Source organism: Haplochromis burtoni, unplaced genomic scaffold (genome assembly GCF_018398535.1).
Source record: "Haplochromis burtoni strain Fernald_Lab_line unplaced genomic scaffold, NCSU_Asbu1 Contig_204, whole genome shotgun sequence".
NCBI lineage: Eukaryota > Metazoa > Chordata > Actinopteri > Cichliformes > Cichlidae > Haplochromis > Haplochromis burtoni.
In genome coordinates, this window is record NW_024582565.1 from 735,931 (window position 1) to 749,929 (window position 13,999).

At 40.9% G+C, this 13,999-nt stretch overlaps 1 protein-coding gene across 1 annotated transcript in view; it reads left to right on the forward strand.

Annotated features, from left to right (window-relative positions):
• kcnn3 (potassium intermediate/small conductance calcium-activated channel, subfamily N, member 3) overlaps positions 1–13,999 on the forward strand; it is a 60,095-nt gene that overhangs the window by 42,126 nt on the left and 3,970 nt on the right. The window contains 3 exon segments of the mRNA XM_014338025.2: positions 2,817–2,927; positions 12,320–12,447; positions 13,589–13,658. Coding sequence (XP_014193511.1) covers positions 2,817–2,927; positions 12,320–12,447; positions 13,589–13,658 — 309 coding nt within the window.

A 13,999-nucleotide genomic window follows, 5' to 3' on the forward strand; every position in this document is an offset into this window, starting at 1 on the left:
TGTCATTAGACCACACCCCTTCTCATTACAGAGATGCACATCACCTAATATGCTTAATTGGTAGTAGGCTTTCGAGCCTATACAGCTTGGAGTAGGACAACATGCATGAAGAGGATGATGTGGACAAAATACTCATTTGCCTAATAATTCTGCACTCCCTGTATAACCATAATCTTCTAGTGAAGCCATTCTTTTGTTGATTTGGATGTATGCTTTGGAATGTTGGTTAGCCACACAAGCCGTATTATTTTATGGATACGTGCATTAAAAATGCTTTAACCCACAAGCAGTTCAGCTAAATCAGATTAGCAGTGGCAAAGCTTAGCACATAGCTTATGCTAGAGCCGTCTGTATTGGCAACCGTCTGTCAGTCAAAGTTTTTGTTCCTTGAGTCCAGTCTTCAGATTAATCTGTGACTCAAACAGGTGGAGGTGCGTTTAAAACATTTCCACTAGAGATCAAGAAATTATGTTTTGTAGAAGATTTACAATTTCTTTCAAGAACATCCACACTGGTTACAGGAAACTGCAGTGCCCATAAGAATCATTGTGCTGCAGAAACAATTCGAGAGACAATCAGAAGAAGGCAAGCTTTCAGAAATGGCTCTTTACAGAGATTGCCTGTTTTCAGTAGACGATATCAGGGGGGCTACATCAAGAGCCAATATGAGATAAATAAGGCATTTTTGAACTGTAAATCAAGAAAAGAGACCTTAAAAATATATATGGTGCTGGAAAAATAAATCATAAAAATAATATTCATTTATTGTGATTGCATGATGTATAGTATAAATTCAGGAGCAAGAGGTCTCCTTTAAAATGTCCTACATTACAGTGGGCTATATTTCCAATATTTTTAACATGTAGATTCATCCTAAATGTAGGCGTTACATTTAAGTTTTACCATATGACTGTGCATAATTATTTTTATTTCCTACAGCTTCTTAACTGCAGTCATACTGCAGTTGTGGATGGCTTGCAGGTTAAACAGATGAAGACAAGCTATCATTTTTAACCTTTTTGTGGCTTTTCTGTTCTAAGTGCTTGCATTTTGAACACTAATTGAGCATATTAAATTTTTTTTTTTTTCCAACCGTATTTTTTCCTCCCTCTGCATGTTCCCACTGACTGGTTTTGGAAACAATTTTCCACTGCTGTTTGCATTCACTTTTTACCTGGACCGCGTGGGTGTTACACAAAGGCACAGATGGGTGATTCCCCCTTTTCTGAGTGGGTAGACAGCTGTGCTGTACTGAAGAAAACAAGGGGAACACCCTGGTAAATGGAAGAAATCACAGCAGCATAGCCGTCATCAGTCGTGTCACTGCATGGACATTTCACTGGGAGCGCTGCTGGAAGCAAATAGATGCAGATGCATGTGCAAACAAATTGACACACACACACATATACAGCCACTTTGTCAACGCATGCTTCCACATACACACACACAAAGGCTGCCCCGACAAACCAATCAGTGCCCCGCTGTTTCTGACCAAGGAGGTCATTTGTGAACACGTGCACACTGCGCTGCATTTTGTGCTGTTTGTTATCTGAGGGCTCTGTTCCCTAAAGCGCAGACATGTACAAATGCTCTAAGGGGTTTCCATTGGCTCTCATCATATTTTATTCATAGTTTTTGAATAAACACAAATAGAGTGGATGAGTGTATAGATGTGGGCACTAAGGCCTGTTTGTGCGTTACATTTCACTGAACCCAGCCAAGGTTATTTTTGGCAAACCTGTCTTGTCGTTCAGGAGTGTGCATGATGAAGTCCCGGCTATTTCCTGCACGCTTCAAAATGTTGCATGCGCCCTCGCTGTTGCTCTAAGTCACTATGTTTCTCTCCTTATATCTCTTTATTCTGTCACTCCTATCCTCTGCTAACTGTGAGCTTCGCATACTTACAAGAAGGAAGGAAGACACTCATACATTTTCATTAAACACTCTTAATCTTAATTCATTACTTATCAGGAGATATGTGACCTCATTAACATTGCCTTCTTCTCCATCTTTCTCTCCTCCTATTCCGTGCACACACCCTCGCCTCATATATTCATCCGCCCATGTTTCTTCCCTTCCCCATTTATATTTACTCATTGCTCTTCACTTTCTTTATCTTTTCTTCCCCTCTCTCTTCTTTTTTCCCTCTCGGTGCCTGCCCCTTCAGAGGAACCTGTGAGCACTCAACAGCCCCATTGAATACAGTGTCTAATCTAAAAGTTAATTAAGTCTGTCTTCTTCCCTGTGTTCCTGCTCCTCTTCTCCTCTCAAGCATGTCTTTTTTGGTTGAGAGACTGCTGTCATTCTCTCCCAAATGAATTTGCCGTGAGTCCCACGTGGGTTGAGCTGGGATACAGACAAACTAGTGCTGTTTTACACTTTTACACATCCTGCAGGCCTCAAGCCACCAGTGACAGGAGAAGACTGACACCACGTAATTCGGATTGACAACATCCAATTAAATTAAATTAGTTGGTGTCAAACGGTGATATTTTTTTTTCTGGTTTTATCTTTAAGGGGCACAATTTCAGCGTCCTATAGAGGCGATATAGAAGGCATCTCACACCAGATGGATTGGAGGTGAAAATAGATTTGGCTTGCCTCTCAACATGAGGAAATGTGGATCTGGAACAGAGCTATTCCTCCTAATCCTCTCCTCTCTCCCATTCACTTCTCCTTCTGTCATCTTCATATTTGTCCTTGCTCCCTTCAATCATCTGAACTAATTCCCTGTCCAAAAACCACAGATTTACCAATTCCACCTCTGTACTGGCTGACTCTGTCCTCCTCCCTCCCTCCCCTCTTGTCTCTCATAGGGTGCGGGCTGTACGGCTCTGGTGGTTGCCGTGGTAGCCAGGAAGTTGGAGCTGACCAAGGCCGAGAAACATGTACACAACTTCATGATGGACACGCAACTCACCAAGAGGGTGTGTAGGCATGCTCGATGTCAGTGAGTGCGTGCGTGTGAATGAGTGTGTCGTCTGTAGCAGCAATAAAGCAAAAGCACAGAGTGTAAAGAGCACTCGTTCTCCCTGCAGCTGTCATTTGTAAAAGTGCGGTTTTTATGTGCAGTGCAGGTGATTTTACACTGTAGAATTTCTTTGGCGTCGAGAGCCCGGCTAAAAGGATTGTTCTTTCACTGCTACTGCGTCACCCTCCCCAACTAGCACATTACACCCTGTATTGTTGTGACAGAGTGCCATGTTATTTGAGTGAGCGAAGGCAATAAAAGGTCATCTCTGTCTCACTCTCTCTGTTCCGCTCCCTCACTTACCGCCGCTCTCTTTTTCTTTCCATCGCCGATCTTTTCCCTCCCACACCTCCCCTCTCCTCTGACATTTGTCTCTCTTACAGTAAATCCTTTTCTCTCTGTGTCACATTTGCTTCTCTCCTTCCTCCACCGCTTTCTCCTTCTTCTGTTGCCCCCTCCCAGCCTCCGTTCCCCACACCCCATCTCTCCCAACTCCCTCCCTCCCTCCTCTGGTCCTTTTCAATTTTTCATACAGTTGAAAGACCCAAGTTTTAAAAATAGCTCCCATATCAAATATGTAGGGTGCATGATGGCAGCAGGGTTATCTGGGTGACTGAACGGAGTGGGGTGATCAATAATTTGAGCGTGGATAAGATATCGACAAAGAAACCAAATAGACTCTGTGTGTCAGTTGTAGCCAGGCTCTCTCTTCATGTTCCTGCAGTCTTTGGCCAGGTCTGTTTTCACAAGATGTTTACCATCCTTAACCATGTGCTCCACAGGTGTTTGCAAGGGCGGCGATATTTTGCAAACTGAATCTGATATGAACAGTTTATTATTGAAAATAAGATTTAACTACCTTTGTTATTATACAACATATTCATTTTGCATCATTTAGTTGTCTGTTATTTGGCTAAAATATCCTAACATAATTCAAAGGCTTGCCTTGAATTTTAGGCATATATTCCTTAGAGGACGACTCCGTGAGTTTATTAACCCCCTAATTTTTGCATGTGACGTATCAGTTTGAGATCTTTTGTAAATGATTGTTGGTACACTGAATTAAAACCTCTTCTTCTGCTTCTGAAACAATGTTTGGCTGCCATGAGCATTTCAAAATTCACAACGAGAAAATGACAGAGAATGCTGTTACACACTTGCTTTGTCTTAAATTATCTAAAGTTCATTTAGATATTGTATATGGTGTCACACCTGGGAAATATCACATTTCAGTGTATTTTTTTTTCTTCCATATTCAAGCTTTAATGTCTATGAAGCTATTTTCCCAGTTTAGACTGTTTTAAAGATTATTGTGTGCTTTGTATATGAGAAGCTGTAAAAAAAAATATCAGTCTCCACCCTGTAAAATTGTGGTTTTCTACAGTCCTCCAAAACTGTTGTCAGAGACCAGAGTTTCAAATATTTTAGGGACTTTCAAGCATCCTTCAATATTTTGTTAACTTGAAATTCACTCCTGAGAGCAGGAGTACCAGATATTAACCCTGAAAAATATAAAGGACTAAGTTCAAGCAGTTTTTCTAGATAATGGAAAATTTAAAATGGCCCTTAAAAAAACAATGCTGGAAAAACATAAAAAAAACACCCCTACCTGAAATGTTACATAATATCTGCTGAAAAACAGATTTTTACCTTGGATTTTTTTCAAGCAACCCAATTTTTTTCCCAACCGACATTGTCAGTTGTGAAGTTTTTGGTTTGTTTTCTGTTTTTTTGTTTTTGCTTTCATAAATTGTAAAATTTGCTATAGAGACCAAAGATTCCAAGCTAAATATACCTCTGCTTTAAAGCCAGGCATTTTAACTCATGAGTCTTTGGAGATAGACTTGCTTTTGCAGATAATCCCAATTGAGCATCCAAAGATTTGCAGTTTTTTGACCACATTGGTGTCATTTTTCAAATCAGGTGGTTTTCATTTTAGTTTAATAAGGTCTCAGTCACACTGGTCTAGAAATCAGCCAGCAGCTCCCCTAAAATCTGTTGTCACTAGGGTAAAATCTCCAACATTTTCACTAAGTGTAAGCAGTTGTATGGTAAACCCAAAATCTTGTGATCTTGTGATTGCTTTGGTTGCCAGCATGTTGTAATGGTTGCCCGTTGTTTTCATGGAAGGCACAAATTTGTCCACAGTCTGTCGCTAACTACTCGCCGATGGGTGGTGACATTGTTTGAAGTGCAAAGCAAACCCAAAACAGGGAGCGTAAAAACTGTACAGGCCTTACTGCAGCAGTCAAAACGTTTTAAAAGGCACAAGTTTTACTCTCTGTTTATGGTTTATGTTGCATTTTTTTCCCCTAACGTGGCATATAGTTTTTGAGTGTCTGCAGACAAGTTACCATTTTCCATGTAAACAACAAGTGATCATGGCAACCTGCTAGTGACCAAAGCAATCGTAAAAGGGTTTTCGATGCAACACCATATACCTCTTTGCAACCAATTTCTCTTAGCAACAGAAGCAACTTGCAAATTCTCTAGTAATTCCTCTAGTAACCCATGATTACCACGGGATTACTGACTGGTCTCATGGCCTGTGTGAATAGAGGGCTTAGCAATTCACAGCGACTGCCACCAACCTCCAGCAATCACGCCCAAACAGTCGGGTATATATCTTTTTTCCTAGCGACCAGTGTGATTGGGGCTTAATTATCAAATTAATAGCTATTTAAATTTTGCAGCAGTACTCAGTGCTTTGAGCTAACGTTAGCAGTTTTGCTAAGTGTTTTACCACCTTGCCTGTAGAAACTTGGCTTTTGTTTTAATGTTCAAAAGTTTCTTTGTTAGTACAGTGAATGTGAGTTTTTGGGCCTGCTGACAGCCTGGTGAAACGGTGTAGCCTGATCATATTAGCATGATCAGTTTAGCATTTAGCTCAAAGCACAGCTTCACCGCGCTGCTAGCAGGCCTAAAGATTCTTGTTTCAGCAGGTTACCTTAATTTGCATTCATACTCCTCATTGAAATGCAAATTCATCTTCACCTCTTCAAGTGGCAGACAGTGTACATATCAATCATTTTTCCATTAGTTTTTTAGCCTTTTCAGCTTTTCTGCTAAACTCGATGCAGATCAGGTTATGTGGAGGCTGTGTGGTTTGTGTAGCTGGTAATTGTGACCGTAAATGTGCTAAATACTATAATCAAATGAATTTTTATCGTTTATTCAGCTAACCTACAATTTTTTCCCAATCCCCTGGTAATTACAAAAGTACCTGCTGCGGTACATGTGTACCTTAAGGTTTAAAGGTTGAGGAAAGTCACATCAAATCCCAAATTTTTAACTGGTAGCTAAAAAAGTATTGTATTTTTTGTCACACTGATCAATTTTATTAGCCCCTCAAGCAAAAAGATTATATTCATATTTTAAAGCAAATGCCATCATCATTAAGGGTAATTCATGATCTTAATAAACCCGCTCATCAAGTAACGGAGGCCTCCTAGAGCAATATGCAGCATGCTGCTTGGTGACATTTCCCTTCAAAGGGTCTACGGTTTATGCTGCGGTAATTGTCTCCTGCCCTATCACTGAGAGACCAATGATTGAAGCTGTTGTGTGCACATTGATTTACATAGCCGGGGCCATTCTTTGCCACATCTTTGTACCAAGAGAATACAATCAGTCAAAGCTTTATAATAAATAATGCAACAATAGCTTCAACATCTTGCCATCATCATATGTGCGCACACACACAAACAGACAGGAAAGCACACAGTCTGTCTTTCTAACTCACTGCAATGCTGTCTACTTCCCTTTGAAGGATTAACAAGAATGTCAATTAAATGCCAGAGAGACGCTCTTAGCTGATCTGAACGAGGTGTTGTGCAATCTAATGTAATTTTGTAATGTTGTGTAAAGAATAGGGTGTGGTTCATCAATAGCATGAAAATCTGAGCCCAAAAATCTTGCTGTAACTTTTCCTTATGATTTTGACACTTTTTGACAATTTTTTGAATCCTTTCTATTTTCATGATTGATGAATACTTGCTGCTTTCATCCTCGATCCGTTTTTTATGCAGAGCAATGTCAAGACTGAAGTTGATATTTTGAACCCCTGTGCAGTGCACATTGCGTGTGGAGGGCCTAATAACCTTATCGGGGAGAATGATTTCCTTCCAAAGACTGATGCACCGAGTTAATTTTCATGCAGTGCTCAGTGAAGTCTCTCCATCTGATAGGATTAATGCAAATGTTAATTAAATAGCAGTTAATCTAGTCCTTAAGTTGACTATGTGTGTGAGGTGTGATTTGTTGTTGTTTGATGCCAGGACTGTTTTTTCTTCTCGATTCTTGGTTTGTTGCTGCTGTTTTTTGTGGCTGTGTACTGAAGCACTGGTTGATTCAGAGCACTGCTGGAAGCCCATTTGGTCAAAATTTCACCCTCAACTTTCAGAGAGCTCACTCAACACCAAGAAAAGCAGGACATGCTTGCTCAGGCGCTAAGTCAGTGGGCTAACATCTCCTTCCTTTTGATGGCGCTACGATGTCAAATTCCAGTGTTAAATTCCTTTTATTGAAGCAGTAAGCCAGTTGACTGTGTGACTGTGGCTGACACCGTCTGTATCTGAGGTCATTACTTTTTTTCAGGCTTTTAAACTCTCGTTCCAAGTTAGAAGCTGGAAAAAAAATCTTTCTAGAAATTTGCACTCGGGATGCATATTCTGCTTTCACACTGGACCACTACTTAATTCAGGGCACTTTTACGAGTCCCTCCGGCACATTTCAGAGCTTCGGCCTGTCTGAATATTCAGAGTGCACTCTGGACTCTGGCCAAGGAGGAGGTGCCGCAGTGCCTTCCAATGTTTACACCAGTAGCCAAATGGGAGCAATCTAACCCCCGAAGATTTCCACTAAGCTAGCTTCCACTCCACATAATAAAAATAACTTTTAGCAGCCTTTTCATTTATAAGCATATCGTTATTCATTGTTATTATAGTCATATTGTGATGGTGACAATTCATTCAATGCTCCACGAGTGCATTTACATATCTCATTGATGTTTTTTTTCAGTTTTTGCCAGTTGAACTTGCACATGAGCTTCCTTCTAATGTAGAAAATGTGTTAGCCCCCTAATAAGATCCAGTGATTATTTTAACTGTAATTTAATGTTCTGTGATTTTATTGATTTGTTTCACCTTTAACTTGAGCCTAAGGGCATCACTCTCCTTTGCTTTGGATGCTGAAATAGTGATTATTGTACTTGTGTGTGGCCATGTTTGTGTCTGCCTAAGTGTCTCCTTGTCCCCTTGTCAGTGTGTCTGTGAAGGGAAGGTCAGAGCAGGTAAGGCCACGTGTCACAGTGGCACATGGATGAGTTTGTTGCCAAGGCAATTCGTCTGTTTGTTTTCTGATCACTGGAAAAACACCATTGTGTGTCCAGCATCTCAGAGCCTAATTACTAATTACATGCACAGGTCATTAACCCTATAAGTGCTAGGCTTTTATTTAAATGTCCAATTGAGTAAAAATCTCCAGTTCTACTCTACAGCTATAAAACTGTAGGGCCAAAATTAATACATTTAGAATTAATTTTGATATATAATGTTTCTGCATCTGTGAGACTTGAAAATATCCAGCAAAAAAAATTATTATCTCTCAAAACTATAAATTACTAACATGACATGATAGTTTTACGCAGTTGCTGCACATTTGTCGACTGCACATTCATTATGTGAGTCTCCGATTCCACCACATCCCAAATATGCTCTGTTGGATTGAGATCTGGTGACTATGGATGCCATTTGAGTACAGTGGATTCAATGTCAAGTCAAAGAAACCAGTTTGAGATGAATGAAGCTTTGACATGCTGAAAGCAGCAATCAGAAGAAGGGTACTCTATGATCATGAAAGGGTGGACATGGTCAGCAGCATTAGCTGGGCAGGCTGTGGTGTTTAAATGATGTTCAACTGATACTAAAGGACATAAATTGTGCCAAGAAAATATCCCCCACAACATTACACCACTACTTCCAGTCTGAATCACTGACTGAAGCCAGGATCGATCCATGCTTTTATGTCGTTTACACCAAATTAAAACCTTACCATCTGAATGTCACAGCAGAAAGCAAGACTCATTAAACCAGGGAATATTTTTCATATCTTAAGTCCAATTTTGGTGAGCCTGTGTGGGAATTTTAGCATCAGTCCTGTTTCTACCTGACAGAAGTGACACCGGTGTAGTCGTTTGCTGCCCAGAGATGCTCTTCTGCATACCCTGGTTGTGTTTTCTTTTTTAACTCATTTTTACCTTCCTATCTGCTGAAAGCAGTCTGACCTCAGACATCACCAAGACTTTTTCAACTAGAGAACTACTGCTCGCTGGATATTTTCTCTTTTGCATGCCACTCTTTGTAAACTTTAGGGATGGTTGTGTAGTAAAATCAGAGTAGATTAGCAGCAAATCTGGCACCAAGAACCATGCTAATTTTAAAATCACTTAAATTCCCTTTCTTCTCCATTCTGATGCTCAGCTTGAACTTCAGCAGGTCAACTTGACCATGTCTACATGCCTGAGTATATTGAGCTGCTGCCGTGTGATTAGATATTCCCGTTAATGATAGGTTCACAAACAGCTGAACAGGTGTACCTAATAAAATAGCCAGCGAGGTTTTGTAAGTCAGTGACACTAATGGTGTTGAACCTGGTCTAAAAATTCTCAACAATTCTACATCCATTTTAGTCTCAGCAGCAATAAGAAGCTGATTTCATTTTAAGTGAAAGTGCCACACTTGGCAACCTTTGAAAATGGCAGTGGTTGTGTCTTTATAATCCTGGTATGTGGACCTCCAGGGTGAAAAAGGTTGAGTCTTTATTTAGCTTTACCTCTGATCTTGTTTCCGACTGATGAGAAAAAAAAGTCTATTTCTCTTCTTCCCTTCTTTTCCCAGTTTTGGTATTTCAGTTAATGTTTATTTAGTAAATGTAAACATTCTGTTTTTAATGTATTATAAACTGGGATTACATATATATATATATAGTAATTTCAGTAAAACGTTTCTATTTCTGCTGATTAATTTATATTCTGCAACATGTCATCAACTGCCTAGCATGCTGAGAAGTGGGAGCCCCATGCGTTAACAGATTTTGCGTGTACCTGCCATAAGGTGTGCCACACAGGGGAGCAGCCAGAACAGATCTTTGACCCAAACCAGCCAGATGGCCCTAACATGGTTGCCCGAGTACAAGCCATATGGTCCAGGAATGGCTGCCGCTGCTGTCATTTGGTTTCTCGTGGCGTATTCTTAGCGGTTCATGTTGAGTCTGTTAGCTTTGTTAATGGAGTAGCTGTCTTTGCATCGATATCTACATTGATTCACAGGAGGAGAGAGACAATTAAATACAGTGTGCCGGTGGTGGTGGGGTCTTTGCAAAAAATACACAGTTGGGTTTCATTTTTTGTTTCCAGGATTTAAATGATGCTTTATAATCATCTGCACAAAAAAGAAGGAAAAAAATGTCCAGCAGCGGTAGACTCCCTCTGCACTGCTGGACCTGTGCTTGAAAACTGGAAAAACTTCCGCAGCCTGCCATTCAGTCAGACACAAGATGCCATCAATCATCATCTTTCACTCACCCTGCAGCCATTAATCATGTGATAAACAAGATCTGGCATTTCAGTCTACCAAAGGGCCCACAGCTTTAAACAGTACTGAATGTGCTCTTTAGTGCCTGTAAAACAAAAAGAGAGAGAGAGAGCAATAATGAACTCTATTTATTCCAACATAATCTAAGTAAGTTAATACTAATTAATCTTACATGTATCCTTCAGCAGCATATCTAATGTAATGTAGTTTAGATGTAGTGTCTCAAAAAGCCCTGCTATAAACATGTTATATATAAACAACATTAGCGCCCCCGGCCTATTAAACAGCATGTCAGGGTTGTGATGGCTCTTTAAGATCTTTGCAGGTCTGTCACTGCCTGTGTTTGCCACACGGTTGGGAGGTCTGTAATCCCATTGATGCACACTGGAAGGTGATGCTTGCACATTCAAATTATGTCATTCCATGAATTTTAACATAAATGTGTTTTATTTTGTAGGGTTACTGTAAGTTTTGTTGTTGTGGGTTTGTTTGTTTTTTAAATTAAGCAGAATAAAGGTAATTTTTTTTATCTTTACTGTCTTTACAAATGGTGGATAACGTGTCGAATTTGCTGAATCACGGGGGCCTTATATATTATCTATAGTTCGCTCGATGAGCTCTATTTGGTTTGACTTCCTCTGTGTTATTGAAAACACATCTGCAAGGCCCACGGCCTCCTACTCTCTTCATCTGTAGCCAATAGTGTGTGTGTGTGTGTCTGCATGTGTGTATGTGTAGGCGTGTATGTGAGTGAGCAGTCCTTGACTGCGGTGGATGGGTGCTGATTAGCCAAGCTGCCGGGGTCTTTTGTGCTCCTCAGACGGGGGTATAATTGTTCTTTGTTCAATGCTCAGCATCTCTTTGAAGTCTCTCATTCAATTTATGTCCTTACAGATTCTCTCTCCCTTCTCTATGGTGTCCACCCTCGCTTTTTTCGATGGGTGTCAGACCCCTGTGTTGTAATTACATAGCAACCTATAAAATACATGAAACATACAGGAACAAGTATGGAGCCGCGAGAAAGTAGAAGAATCCCGATATTTATCTATAGAAAATGACCAGAAACTGACATTTCAAACAGGCATTTTATTAAATCAAAGAAATCTCCCATTCTGCTGGTCCAAACAAATGAAGTGAAGAAAAATAACCGTCTTGGAGTGGCTCGCCACAACTGAGCATCATTACATAGGCTAATGTTCCTCCTCTGTAGAGATGGGGAATGCCTTTGACAGCTAGTTTGAGTGCAGTGACTGTGCAGCGATTGTTGCTTTCAGTTGTTGTCATAATTAAACAGAAGATCACTGGTTTTAATACACTGCGATGGTGCTGCGCTGAATTACTTCAGCCAGCCAAGATAATGCAGCCCCATTTGAATAAGTCTAAGATATAATGTGGCATGTAGACAAACCAAGAGAAGAGAGAAGTGTGTGTGAGGGGGAGACTCCTGTTGGTTCTCATTGCCAATCTCCCTAAGGAGAGAGCTGTTTATGCACACATGAAAAGCATTGGCAGGCAAGCCGGTATGTGTAGAGAGAGAGGGAGCATGAGAGAGAGACAGAGAGAACGAGGGCAGCCTCTAAGAAGAGAATGATGGTTTAGTGTTTTTTTTTCTTCTTTGCATAGATAATAGCAAAACCAGGGGAAAAAAGAGAAAGACGAGAGGGCTGGGCAAACCTGTTGCCAGTTTCAGTTGCCAAGGACCACCTGTTGCTAACAATAAGTGTGTATATGTGTGCTTATTCTTTTTTGGGAGCAGATAAAGAATGCAGCTGCTAACGTACTAAGAGAGACTTGGCTCATCTACAAACACACCAAGCTGATGAAGAAGATCGACCATTCGAGAGTCCGCAAACACCAGCGGAAGTTCCTCCAGGCTATACATCAGTGAGACCGCACCTCACACACAACTACATACACTCGCGCACGCAAGCACACCCGTGCACACGAGCACATGCGCATGACGGCGCTGCTGAGCTGATGAAGCCTTTGAAATCAGCTGTACTTTCTATCCACCCACAGGTTGAATCAACGCTGATCATCAGATAAAATGCATTAATCCCCGCACACACAAACACACACACACACACGCATGATGTGATTCATCATCTACGAAAGGGCAGGTTCAATCCAGGCAAATACACTTGTGGGAATGGATAATCATGTGCATTGTGTGCTGTTAGAGACACTCCGATCACCCTGTCATCTCTCCCAAAAAGTGATGCTGCTGTTACAAGTGCTCAGAGTGTAATTCACACACATAAAGAAAAAGATTTTTTGTATATCCTCTGTCCAGCATCTAAATGAAGGATCTCGTAAATGTTTCCTGATCCTTTGATCTTTAACGGTTCAACTCCAGGACAGTTCAAAAGCCAGAGTCAAGAGACGTAAGGCTGTGTTAAATCTAACATTCAAAGGCTAATCCTTATTCATGTGGACTGTGGACTGGCTGTGTCAACACAGCAACCGGGCTGACTCGATGGGAATAGGGGTACATTCTGTGGTTAAAATCTGTTAGCATAACAGGAGACGGGCTCAGCTGGGGGTGCAGTCTCATAAAGTCAGCCTCACAGGGTTTGTTTTATGAAAACACAGGTTAGTTCACCAATTATTGTATAGTGCTTTGAGAGTCCAATAGGCTTTTAATTGGACTGATTTTTTTTTTTTATCAGATTTTTTCCTGTTGGTTTATTTCCCTCTAGGTCTTGTGCCCCAGAAGTTTTCCTTAATAATAATTATCTTTTAACTTTTAATGTTTCTTTTCCTGCATTCATTATATATATACAAATCTATGTATTCTCTACTTCATGACAAGATTACTATGTTTCAGTCCACACTGTGTGCTTGCTGTTATTGTACATTCAAATCAAGGGACACACTGCAGGTAGAAATGAAGCTCAACTTGGCAAGGTGACCGCTCCAGAGTGGTGTTGTCTGAACCCTGAGGGATTAACTCTCTGGTCCAACCACAGCATATTTACCGGGTTTCCACCCTGTATGTGTGTTTTATGTGTGCATCTGTTTGCAGATTACGCAGCGTGAAAATGGAGCAGAGGAAACTCAGCGATCAGGCCAACACACTAGTGGATCTCTCAAAGGTGAGGCACACATCAGTGCTCTTCATTTTTGCATACAGGTTAGTCGCTCATACCTGACATGCTTTTGCTCCCCCCAAAAATTTTGCACAGCATTTCTCCGTTTCCATGCTGATCTGCCTGTTTCTGTGGCTTTGCGTCTCCTAGCAACCAGAAGAAGTGTTAAAACAGGGATGACTGAGTGAGAGAGTGAGGAGGAAACGAGAGGAGGGAGGGGAGTGCTCGTGTTTTTTCTGTTACTGTGTGGGTGTTTGAGTGAGAATGTAAGTGTGTGTGTGTGTGTGTGTGTGTGTGTGTGTGTGTGAGTGAGTGAGTGAGTGAGTGAGTGAGAGTGAGAGAGAGTG